This window comes from Saccoglossus kowalevskii, chromosome 5 (genome assembly GCF_978046115.1).
Source record: "Saccoglossus kowalevskii chromosome 5, keSacKowa6.1, whole genome shotgun sequence".
Classification (NCBI taxonomy): domain Eukaryota; kingdom Metazoa; phylum Hemichordata; class Enteropneusta; family Harrimaniidae; genus Saccoglossus; species Saccoglossus kowalevskii.
Window position 1 is genome coordinate 36,106,935 of NC_140645.1, and position 13,237 is coordinate 36,120,171.

A 13,237-nucleotide genomic window follows, 5' to 3' on the forward strand; every position below is an offset into this window, starting at 1 on the left:
TATATATACAAACAACCTCCGTGGATAGGTTTTTAAACCCCTAATATTTCATAAATCTGCGAGATCGGCTTCACATACTATTCAATTTAATTTGACTTTATGAGTTTATCATAGTAGATTTGTCCAGCAGCGACTGTGTCCGGAATGCTCCACGATCGAGTGTATTCTATCTTCCCATGGATATCCATTTTGGTGTCGCCTCGTTCTCGTTCAACAGTACTTTAGCCTCGTAAACCCAGGATACTCGCAGTTCAGTTCAGTGAAAGAATAACTACTGTTCAGTCCATAATTTTTCATATTTAAAAAAACGCGTTTTAAGTTAACATTTGATGATTTTTCAGGGGAACATGGTCCATATTCTGGGCGACATACTATGGCAATGATCGTACACCTGTTATTGCAGGTAAACTAGCCAATCACAGAGAGAAAAGATTCTTGGGCAAATAATCTATTATACAAAGTCAGTGTGGTCAGATATTTATAATGTCTGGATTTATTACGTAATGTGTGGTTACTCTCCAAGAATTTAGCTTTATACCGCGGACGCTGTTTACAGTTTAGTTCTTATGATAAATTATGCGCTAATGGCGACATTGGGATGAATTTCCGCTGCGGCTGTCAAAATAAAGAACGAGAGCAAATAAACTGTATTTGACAGTTCCCTGACTGATAGAAATATTTGTCTTCGGGTGTATGGGGGAGGGGGCTATAGTGAGATACTAACAAAATCAACGTTGTCAAACTTGAATTAACCCCCCCCCCCCCAGGACTGCAGAATAAGTGACTACGTAAAAAAAAAATTTTTTTTTCGTTTAAGTAATCGTCCGCCGGGCGATCATTTTCAAGTTCATGTAGGTGCATTTTAATCTTTTGCAACAAACAAAACATTTGTAGAAAATCCCACCTCGCTAATCGAGGCAGGAAAATAAAGTACAAAGTCTGTGATACGATAAGGAGCTGAGAGGGCACGTGCAAACAAATTACTTCTAACAGTGTATGATTACAGAGTTGAAAATGTCATCACATTTTGGCGGGAAAAATTGGGGCCGTGCAAAGGTGTTTCCTCGGCAATCACCGAGTGTGACACGGTTTTCTAGGTTGGCAACAGAGGACAAAACCTGAATTCTTTTGCTTAAGAATTCATAGTTCCGCTATTTAAATATCAAAGCAGCAGTGTGTATTGAGGTATTCGGCTTTCATTAACGCTTCATTAACAATTCTGTAGTAGAAAAGGATGGGCCTCGGTTTAACCATGGTTTGACACCCCCAAACTTTTAACGTATATCGGTAACAACTCTGTCTCGTATCAAATAATCATGGGTGTAAGCAAATGTAACTTGGAGTAGGAATAATTTTAAACTCTAATTCAAATCACTTACTTAGACTAGTCTGAAAGAGTCGTTGTTTTGCTTTTTCGTGATTTTTTTTTTCTGGTTTTCATTCATAGCTGATGGCGGTATCCCACTAAGGTAACGTGATCCTCTATATTGCAATCTAATTGGTTGAGATAACAATACCACATCAAGCTGCCAATCAATAAACACGATTGTCCAATCAGAGCAGAGCGTGATAAGCTACGTTGAAACTAGCGACCTCGTGCTTCAACCATTGACACAACGAAGTGGGCTTAATTCACAGTGCTATAAGTTGATGCCAGCGGTTCGGAAAAAAGTTTGACTGCATCGCAATAACACTGCCGCGTATTGACGCATTTTATAGTGATGATGACGGAGATTCACACATGTTTCCGCGAGAGTTTGGACTGCGTCGTGCGACCGAAAAGAGCAAGGATTGAACCTCAGAAGTACACTGATATTGGGAATGGGATTATCCCACAGAAGAGATTGGAGTTGCATGGTATACTCGAAGTATTGAAAGAATACGATTCTTGTGCAGGGGGAATAAACTGTTGTATATGTGGTAAGTACATTTATAATGTAACTTTAACACTTTGTATTGCCATGACGGTTTCCGTTTACAGTATTGCAAAACATTCTAAAACTCTGACCCAGAGGTATAAATTACCTCCATGCGAAGACCCAATTTTTTATCCCAATATTACTCTCTTCCTGTTGAAATCATTTCGATATTTATCGGTATTTCTAGATTACTGGGTTATTAGCAATCAAATAACCTTGTTTGTTATGAAAAGTAATTTGATTCCTATTTTTGAAATTTTTTTCTTTCCTATTTTTTTTAAAAAACCACAACATGGTGTTCAACTCATGAATTATTCATGTGTGGTATTTAATAACACCTCATGGTCGCAAAATCGTTGCGAATCAAACAAGAAAATAGATTGAGCACTTTTTGCGAAAATTACAAGCCTCATTTTCCTGGGTTTCCTTGTATATAAGGCATTTGTGTTTTAGCAGGATGTATTTATTTGTACATCGATTAGTGTTTTAGGAGAGTTTTATTTTGGCGGGAAATCCTTGTGGTTTGTTTGCATACCAATACACGAACGTCTATTCATTCGATGTTGCTGTCTGTTTTTGTTCAACAGGAAAATTATACAAAAGTAAAGTGTGCTTCACCAAACACTTGTGGGAACATAGTGTGTATTGGGACTTATTCGATGGAGCTAAAAATCACGACAGAGTACTTTCAATCCAGGCTGCCCTGATTCTTTACCAGAATTCTTTCACTGACTTTGAGGAGAGCGTTTTGCCAGTGTTGTTGGTGACGTCACCGCACGATAAAAAGTCGCGACATGAAACAGAAAATACCGAAAGTCCGAGCAGTCCTAAAATAAAGCAAGAAAAACATTTGAAGAAGTTCAGCTCTCCCAACAAGAAGAGGAAAAGGCATTGTTCTATGGAATATTAGCACGTATTTTTTTTTTTGCTAAGCTTTCTTAACCGCTTAGACGTTATTTGCAAATTTGGAGTTATTTACATTTGAAAAAGGGAAGTGAAAACTTGATGTTTTGTTCAACATTACTTGATTTTCAAAATATCTTCTGAAATATTTGCTATGATTACTGCCAAGATTTGAAGTTTCCTGCCAATATTCTCTACAAAAAACATTTAATTGTATAAAAACGTTTATTCGATATAAACATTGAGTGAAATAGTATGAAGTTAGTTATATTTTTGTGATGGGCAAAGACCTATCAGTGTTTTTCAGTGTGGAAGGGGTATATACAAATTTGATTAATCGCCATGTAAAATAATGTCGACCAAATTATTTTAAAATCAGTGTTACTATTTGTTTTATTCACTTTTTCACTTTCACATGAAATTTGTTTTTATTTCGAACAGTGTCTGTATAAGTAAGACTTTAAAATTGAAAAATTCAACATGATTACGGAGGGCTATTGTTGAAAAGAAATTTAATGATTTTGGAAGAACTAGCTTGGATATGTTGACAATTTAGTGTTTGCAAGCACTGTTATATTACTATATGCCCCCCTAAACCATGTGTATTAAGACCACATTCCAATGGTAGAAACCCTCATATATCTTTGTTGACCTTTGACCTGTATTTGGAGGTCACCTCAATTTTCAGCTGTTCTTGTAAGGTCATGACAGTGATTAATTGATCCACACTTGATAGGGACTAACCATGATGGTTATATGGGTGTGTGCCTCATTTTAGGGGCTGGCCAATTGTGTTGGGTGGGATGGGGGTTGCTTATCCAACTGACTGGGACTGTACGTTGATACTAGTTTTCTCATGCTAAAAACCACTTTTAAAAGTAAAAGATAAAAAGTGAATTTATTCTTTCAACAGACTATATTCTAAATTGTGTAAATTTATACTTAGGTAGGTCCAAGTTAAAACAAGCTGCCATTGAATAAACTGCCAAATTATTTGTACTGTATACTGCCATGTTGTATATTAAAAGTGTATATATGTAGATACGTTTTTGGAATGTCCAGTTGTGGAATGGTTTAAACACTGCCAAGTACAAATAATGCATCATTATTTGTCAGTCTAGATCCAGATTTACAATCCAGGAACATTGTCTGGAAGATTTTGTTACATTTGTTTTATTAGAAGCGCATATAAAAATGAGCATTTGCTGTATTTTAAATCATGACTGACTTTACCCATACCTCTGTTATGTATTTTACAACATATATGGTATTGTGTAAAGTTTTAATTTTACAAAACTAATTTCAGTAGTCTGTTGATATCAAGAAATTTCAAAACTGGAAAGTCAAGTGGAGCCTACAAGATAGTCTGAGATTGTAAGGCTCAGAAGGCCGATCAAGACCACATGGATTGTCAAACAGCTGCAGAAGGAAGAATTGTTTAGTTTCCTTCTCTGAAGGAAAACAACCCTCCTGAAGTTGTTGGGATTTAAACTAGTTATGAAAAATACACTATTTTAGCTACATTGTTTTTATTATTGCAGATTTATATTATACATGCAAATTGTTGGCACGTCGGCTGAATAAAGTTTCTGCTGTCCAAATCATGATTTCTATAAATTTTATTTAAACTCCAGAATACTGTAAAATACTTTATTTTAGCTGGAATTAATTTTCACTGAAAAGACATTTTGGCTGTTTTGTATGGACTTAATTTTCACCGATTTTTGAAAAGTTGAATGTAAAATATAGGAAAAAAGGTATATTCGCTTGATTTTATTTTCACTGAATCATTCCTTCAGCGTAAATGGCAAAAAATTAATTCCTAGCGAAAATAAAGTATTTTACAGTAGATTAGAGCACATATCCTGTTGCCTTGATTTATGCCATTTTCCTTTTAAAAAAAGTATTTCTCTGACATTGTTCGAATTGTTTATATATTCTGTATTATAAATGTAAAGCTTGGTGTACAATAAATATTATTACTCAAATCTATTTTTTGTATTTGCTGGTTAAAATGCTGCTTAATTACTGCAGGTCTATTTTCTCTACAATTTGATCACATATTGCAGAGTGGTGGCTATTTTTGTCCTCAAATTTGATAAATTCTGATATTAAACATGCCCAGAATTGTTTCATCTTTATTTCATTCAACTTGCTCGTATGTATACTGGGTAATACAGGTAAATATCTTTTTTTTTTTTTTTTTAGATTCTGACAAAAATATGTGACTGGTGATGTTTTTTAGCTCCGCTGTCGACTTTGTCGAGCGGAGCTTATGAGTGATTGTCCGTGTCAATGTTGTACTTTTTCGACTTCTTGAAAACTACAAGCCAGAATGCTTTGATACTTGGTGTATATGTACCTTGGGTAGACCTCTCTCAGATTTGTTCATTTCATGATATCTTCAATTCTCTAATTTTGGTGAATATTTTTGTCATTTTTGGTAAAAAGTGATATTTTCAACTTGTTAAAAACCGCAAGTCCAATTGCTTTGATATTACATACATAGGTACTATATGTGGACCTCTCTCAGATTTCTTCATTTTGTAATATCTTTAATTTTCTAATTTTGGTGAATATTTTTGGTAAAAAGTGATATATTTGACTTCTTGTTAAAAACCTCAAGTCCAATTGCTTTGATGTAACATATATAGGTACTACATGTGGACCTCTCTCAGATTTGTTCATTTTCTAATGATATCTTCTGTTCTTTAATTGCCATGTGCATTGCTAACAGCGGAGATATCTCAGCCGACAGGGTGTTTGTTTATGGTATCCATGCTATTGTCTGATTATAATCACATTTTGATTTTTGACAGTATATATACTTTGTCATACTGCATTGAAAATTGGCAGATGATGAATGGAGATTGACTACCAGTAAAACTGACTGCATTATCAAAAAAAAGATGAACCCAAACTAGATCTATTGCTATTTTCTTCCCACCACTTACCATGAGATGATCTCTAGTGTAGCCAAAGGATTTGATCATTGTCTGCATTGACACTCCCATGGGGCACTGTACTAGAGTGATTATTGATTTTAAAATTCAATAGATGACAACTGAGTTTAATTTTAGTGGATTTAAAATTGCAGGGATTTTAACTAGGTTTTATATTCACTAGCTTGTGATAGAAACTACACTTTCTGTATTACATAATAGTTTATAGAGCATTATTGTTTTAGGGTTACATGTATTTGCAAGTTCAGATCTTGGCTCGCCCAATCACATTGATGGTTCCAAGGACATAAGCTAGCTTGTTTGTGGTTCACATTGTAAGTTGTGTATAGTATGCATGTCATTGTGTGTGTAGACATGTGTATGTAATGTTAAGTCTGCCCAACTGTAGCTATAACTATAGACCTTTGTAAGGTACTGTAAAATACTTTATTTTAGCTGGAATTAATTTTCACTGAAAAGACTTTGGGTGTTTTGTATGGAATTAATTTTCACTGATTTTTGACAAGTTGGATGTAAAATATAGGAAAAAATGTATATTCGCCGGATTTCACTGAATCATTCCTTCAGCAAAAATTAATTCCAAGCGAAAATAAAGTATTTTACAGTGTATGCTATAACTCCAGTCTCCTTAACTGCATCTGCATACTCAATATATATATATTGTAGAAAGACATACCACACCAGGACAACACCACAGTATGGGATAGGAGACAGTCCCTCTATCAGATAGAGGGACTGTGGATTATCAGATAGAGGGACTGTGGATAGGAGTTATCCGGTATTGTGTGTACAGGGGATGGTGAATCCTTAGGGAAGTTGTGGTGTGGATTCTCATGCCTGACTGACTGTATTGTCGCTGGACAGGAAGTCAAAACAATGTATGAATAGAAGTGAATTATCCACCATTGAATTGGGTCATGTGACCACTGTATTGTGAATAATAAGTGCAAGAAAATCCATCCGTTTGACGGCAGTATATGTTGCCTCATTTCCAAGACGCTTAGCAGATCACCACTCGTTATAAAATAAAAATTTACGGTCGGAAACATTTGGATTCAATTTTCTCGGGAATCCTTTTTCAACTTTAGGTGATCACGTGATATGAGTAGAAATGTAATATGGTTTGAAAAATATCCATATCCTGCAGACTGAAAAAAAAACTAAATATCCATTTTCGGATGTTTGAAATTTAAAACTGGAAAAAAAATTTGTGTTTGTTTACGTAGCACGGTTACTCTGTGTGATGCTAGAAATAGTGCTACATTGAAGTTTCGTTATCTATGATTTATGGTTTTATCAAATGTGGGTACTAGGCACCCACTGAGAGGCTGTGAACAGTCCCGACATGCAATGTATATCCAGTGACCCAATGTGAATGTCAGATTTTATGCCGGGAAATGCAGTGAAAATAAAGAAATTATAAATAACACGTTTTTTGAAACAGATTATTTTTTTTCAAAAACATTCAAATTGGCTGGTAGCAATGTGGAAATCGATTTTCTGCATTATCCACCGTGAAAACGTAGAATATAAGAAGACCAGTACAAACCAGTGCCTTACTAAAATAATGTACACATTCATGAACACCTACTTGGTTGTATTACCATGACAACAGGGCAAATATCCATGTTTAGTGTAAACATTGAAACTATAACAAAGTAGCCATACAATAATGTACTTAGCTTATCACGTGGCATACAACATTAATAAATGTGCTTAAAGTTGTCACGTGACTACGGGAGTCTTATTACATCGACAGACAGCCACTGCAAATTGTAGTCGATATGTACTCAATCACGTCGGAAAGTGTTCGTTTTGTGCCCCATCTTGGTTACTTCCTTATAATTATTAGTATTATTATTTATTAATAATACATTTTCAATATAAATGTGAAATTGTATCTCCGCCAAACCACAGTCACTCTACTAGTAGAGTGACTGTGGCCAAACTGAGAAGGTGCTTCGAGGTGGTACGTGATTATGGTGGTCAGTATTTATTTACTGTATACATTCAATTTGCACTCCAAGTCACGTGACATTTGTTGTCATTGCAAACTGTATAGCAAGGCGGAGACTTATCAATTGAGTGTTTGATCTTCACATGCAAATACATCCGGTCGCTAACAATACAGGTCCAGGGGTCAGAACATTCCATTTACATGACCGGGGTGTATGGTATCAGTGGCGTCAGGGTGATACTATTGTCGAATCCGTGTAGTAAACGATTAAGTTGCTTGGCTTTGCTCCAATCAAGCTAGCATTTGAGTGGGTATTTGCGGTTCAAATATATGACCTTTATCACTATAATGATCAACACTGAAGAGAAATATTGCATGTAATAGTGTATGCATCTATTTGTCGTTTTACTGGGTACTTAGTGCCATTTCCACTGAAAGTTTTTTCTCTGTAAATGTGGAACAATCATGGCCTATACCACAGTCCCTTAAGAGGGACTGTGCCTATACCAAATATTAGTGTGTATGTGTTTACTTACGTGCAACTTACATTGTGATATAGGTACGCGTTTGTAAAACAGTATATCGTGAGTTGAATAGTTTACAATCCAAAATGGCTGACTGGTCGACAATTCCGCGGAAAACAAATAATACTATCTTTATTATACACAATGTAAATAATTCCGTGTTATATTCTATAGTGAATATTGTTTTGGTGTTTCAAATATACTATGTTCATTGCATACGCGAGAATAGGTGGAATCTAAATACTGAAAAGCAGTCAACCAGTCCTAGAAAAAAGATTTTGTGAGTCTCAACTCACTGAAACAAGCAACAGGTTCGTCGGCACTTGCAAACCTAAACAAAATAATTTCACATTTTTTATCTGTCGACAGTCTAGCGAACAGACTAACAAACAAAAACGTTTTGTTCGATCGCTGTGCATACTTTGCCAAGCTGTAGACATTATGCAATATGGGGTAGTTTGGTTTTAAATGGCGATGACGGAATCTCCATATAATTTACTATTTACTAATTTACAAAACAGTAATCGCTCTCATCACTTTATTACAAGGGTTTGCACTGGATGAGTGATTATGGGAATTAGTCATTCCCTTAACTTGAGTTTTACAGTTGGTCAGTGAATTTCAAACCTAAATAGCTCCCTGAGTACTACTTTGTTTCCTGTAAAACCCCCAGACTATGTCAACGTTCTGTTTATCTACGAAAGTTCACCTGGGATTGTTGGTAGTAGGTTTTGTTTCCTTGAATTAATGCGTCAAACAGAGTGTATAAACCTACTCAAGTATTTAACACTTGTGGCATCGTTAGATGAGAACAAAACATACCACCTACATAGTGAAATCATTTCAGATAAAATACTATTAAACCCCACTCACCAACAGAAGAATAAAACGAAGATGATGTCCATATAAAAACATAACAATCATGTATAGCTTAGTGTTTTGCTATTTTTTCTATGTTCCAATTGGACATAATTTGACCAGTGTGTAGCCAATACTGTATAAAAACAACAACAACAACCACCACAACAAAATATTTTAGGGCTCCCGTCGCTCACGAACCTGCATACTAGTATATACCAAATTCTTATGTAAACGCGAAGCAAACACAGTGCCACGGTCACGTGACTTCATGTACAACCGTCAACAATAACACATATCACGTGATGGTTATGATGTAAACGTTTTTTTTTTTTAATATGTTCAAATAATTTCCAATATAAATATTGCGTTACATCAGTGTATAAAAATATGGAATTTTTTTTTACAAAATTGGTCGAATAAAATGAGAGCTTTGCTTCCATTATGACGAAGGTCATTATTAGAATTCTTCAGACCAAACCATACTATTCGTAGATATAAGCTTTCATTTTCCTATTTTTTTATTAATTTGTTTTTAAATAAATATTATTTGCATGACTAGCTTACAATATTTGTTTTTTTCACTAACCTTAACGCACTGCATTTCCCCTTTCAAATCCGATTGTTTTCGTACTTTCCACTTTTGAATAATTTCATTTATTCTAATATACACATACCGAAACAGGTTGTAGTGAGAGATGAACTGACACAATAAGTCACTGTGATTGGGAATAACTTGAGTAAGACTAGCTCGGACCAAATGTAATAAACTTCATTTTCGTTTGGAATTAATTTTCGCTGAAGGAATGATTCAATGAAAATAAAATCAAGCGAATATACCCTTTTTCCTATCTTCTACATTCAACTTGTCAATCAGTGAAAATAATTTCCATACAAAACACCTTTTCAGCGAAAATTAATTCCACCTGAAATAAAGTATTTTACAGTATATAAGCACTTATTATTCAAAAGAGTCTAAGTAGTAAAACCTAACATACATGTGACATCATGTGACTTGTGATGTCACATACCACATGTGGACTCTCCCTTGACCATATTAGCGTTGCGTACATTGCCTGTATTGTCCTAGCTATTGTTATTACCTACCGGTCACCTGTCCAACGTAGTGACTCGTTCTTTGAACGCACGGAGCAATTTAATTGTCGAATACATGAACAGACTATGTACTCAGATGATATAAGAAGGTGTCCCTGTAATATATATGATATGTACTTGCGAGTGCCCTAAAATAATTAGCATACGATAAACATGGATAAATAACCCACAATGCATCACTCGAACTTTTGCACAAGGTCAGTTGTAATAATTTAAATGTTAATCATATCATTGGATGGTCACATAAATAATGTGCGATATCTTGGTCATATTAATATAAAATACATTTATAAACAACGAGAAAGAAGTGATTTGTCAATGTATCTAAATATTGTCAAGATTGTGGAAATTCTGTGATAAATATGCAGCTTACAGTGTATATGTTAATGCAGCATACGTATGCAGTAGTGAATTTCGATCTAAAACGGTCGGCTGTATTTTGCACATGAAGCAAAAGTGAAAGTATGCAAGCCGATCTACAATGCTGCATTCATAGTATAACGCCCTCATCAGTTCATATACATGTAGTTGACGGTTGAGGGCGCAGTCAAGGAGAATCGTTTTTTATAAGGAACAACAAAATTACTATACAGTTACTTTATATTAGCAGTTGCAGTCATCGGTTCGACTGCAAGTTTTAATACAAATTAAATACATATGAGAGTACAGTGTCATCACAGTTTATCTGTGTCCTTGCTTAATGTAACAGTCAAGTATTTCCAAGGATAAACGCTATCATTCCATCACCTTGTTGTGATAAGTTTGTTGTGATAAGTTTGTTGTGATAAGTTTGTTGTGATAAGTTTGTTGTGATAAGTTTGTTGTGATAAGTTTGTTGTGATAAGTTTGTTGTGATAAGTTTGTTGTGATAAGTTTGTTGTGATACGTTTGTTGTGATAAGTTTGTTGTGATAAGTTTGTTGTGATAAGTTTGTTGTGATAAGTTTGATGTGATAAGTTTGATGTGATAAGTTTGATGTGATAAGTTTGTTGTGATAAGTTTGTTGTGATAAGTTTGTTGTGATAAGTTTGTTGTGATAAGTTTGTTGTGATAAGTTTGTTGTGATAAGTTTGTTGTGATAAGTTTGTTGTGATAAGTTTGATGTGATAAGTTTGTTGTGATAAGTTTGTTGTGATAAGTTTGATGTGATAAGTTTGTTGTGATAAGTTTGTTGTGATAAGTTTGTTGTGATAAGTTTGTTGTGATAAGGATGAGTATCATCAAATGAATTAATATCATTCTAAAAAGAATACAGATGCAAATGGACGCCGAGAGATTTTCTTCTCTAATAGTGTTCCATTCTATTTCACTATTCCAAATACCATGGCAACAGTGGCACAGGTGTTATAAAACAAATCGAGAATAAATGAAAAATCAGACATTTAAATGTCTAATGACCAAACATGCAAGGTTTATTTGCCCACTAAATTTATGTACATTGAACAGAAATGCTACAAATATGTAATGAACAACATCCTTGGGAAATGATACCAACAGAGACTGTTTTAATGTTTCTCTAAGACAGTGGTTCAAAATGCTTCAACAAACACACAAAATAGGAAGTGTACCACCTAGGTTAGGCATATTTGGTCATTTCAACGTCATGGAACAAGCAGGTGTACTCAAGATAGTCAAAGCAAGAATACAAAAGTAGGAGATAGTGTACACACTTTTTTTTCTACAAGTGTGCCAATATTCATACACAAATGATTTTTGAAATATAACTGACTTCCAGTTGTGATTCTCATGATATAACCAACCAGATTTGTTATTCTTTCAGGTATGTTGGAGATGTGGATCTGGAATTGCATTCTTTAAAACAAAATGGCCAGCAGTCATATTGAACCTAATCTGAGATGTTCACTGTATGTAGCAAGGTGGAATAAAATCTAGCCAAGCATGACTGGGATTCTGTTCCTGAAGGGTAAAAATGTGCAATTTGGGAGGGGGGGGCTTAAAGTGGCTGCCATTCTGCCTTTGGCTTGTGCGTCTGATGTGATATGATGTATGTGTGTAGTTTGAACTTGATCAGTCCAAGCATGTGGGAGATACTGCTGGGTAACATACGCACCATGGATTGCATCAGAACAGTGACTAAAAATAATCAATAAGGGATACGAGATTTCTCACAATTATAAATTAAAACAAGTTTATTATTACACATGTACTGTTGATTACTCAATTGGAATGCAATAACGTCGGTTTTGACCGAAATTGATATTCAAATACGAGACCGTCTGTTAAGTTGTTTTCTTGTTTGGCATTTTTTAAATAACTGTTGATTGTTCTAGCAACGTAAATGTGCATAATACGACCAACCAAGTTACATTCTTGCAGAAACAACAATATCAAGAGCCGTTAAATAACTATGCAAATTAGTCTTGTGCCCATGTACTAAGTTTTGGTATTTTTTTTTCACAACTACAAATACGAGCATTGTTCTATATAGATCAACACATTCAATAATTGTGCATCTTTGAAAAGCACTGACCAAATTACATTAATTTAATTTTTTTTATATTGATGTCAAAAAAAAACTACTTATAAAGAAGTCCAGTGCATGGGATATATCGTATTGATTTTGAATCTCTGGATATTGACATTGCAATGCGCAAGTGAATTACCAATGTTTAAAGCAGGCGAGTCGTTGCCTGCACACGAGTCAGGTGGCCATAGCATTGTTTACAAGTGTCTACCCATGAGCCTTTACATTCTTAGCATGTATTTTTTCGCTTGGCATTGTGTCAACACAGGTGGCGCTATTCAGCACAGACCTGCGTCTGAAGGCTAAATATCCATCCGCCACTATTTTACTCAGTGTTTCTTCTGCGGAACTATATACAAGTATTTTTCTAGTTTTAAACACATTCTCTCCCGATTTTTAGCAAGATTTAATCTTTAATGAGTTGATCAATTAAAAAAATGCACAACACTCATCAGAATGTCTTACTTTATTAACATTAAAATGAATGTAAATTGGGACAGTATACAACCCAA

The 13,237-nt window shown here is 34.8% G+C and overlaps 1 protein-coding gene across 1 annotated transcript; it reads left to right on the plus strand.

Moving 5' to 3' along the window:
* The first annotated feature begins 1,447 nt into the window (after positions 1-1,447).
* On the plus strand, positions 1,448-4,423 carry LOC100366959 (uncharacterized). Its single transcript, XM_006814921.3, has 2 exons — positions 1,448-1,920; positions 2,507-4,423. The coding sequence occupies exons 1-2, from the start codon at positions 1,722-1,724 to the stop codon at positions 2,827-2,829; spliced, it is 522 nt and encodes a 173-aa protein (XP_006814984.1). The 5' UTR covers positions 1,448-1,721; the 3' UTR covers positions 2,830-4,423.
* The last annotated feature ends 8,814 nt before the right edge of the window (positions 4,424-13,237 follow it).

Coding starts and splice junctions, on each gene's coding strand:
- LOC100366959 (XM_006814921.3), top strand. CDS start 1,722: ATGATGACGGAGATTCACACATGTTTCCGCGAGAGTTTGGACTGCGTC. Junction 1,921..2,506: donor AATAAACTGTTGTATATGTG/GTAAGTACATTT, acceptor TTTGTTCAACAG/GAAAATTATACAAAAGTAAA.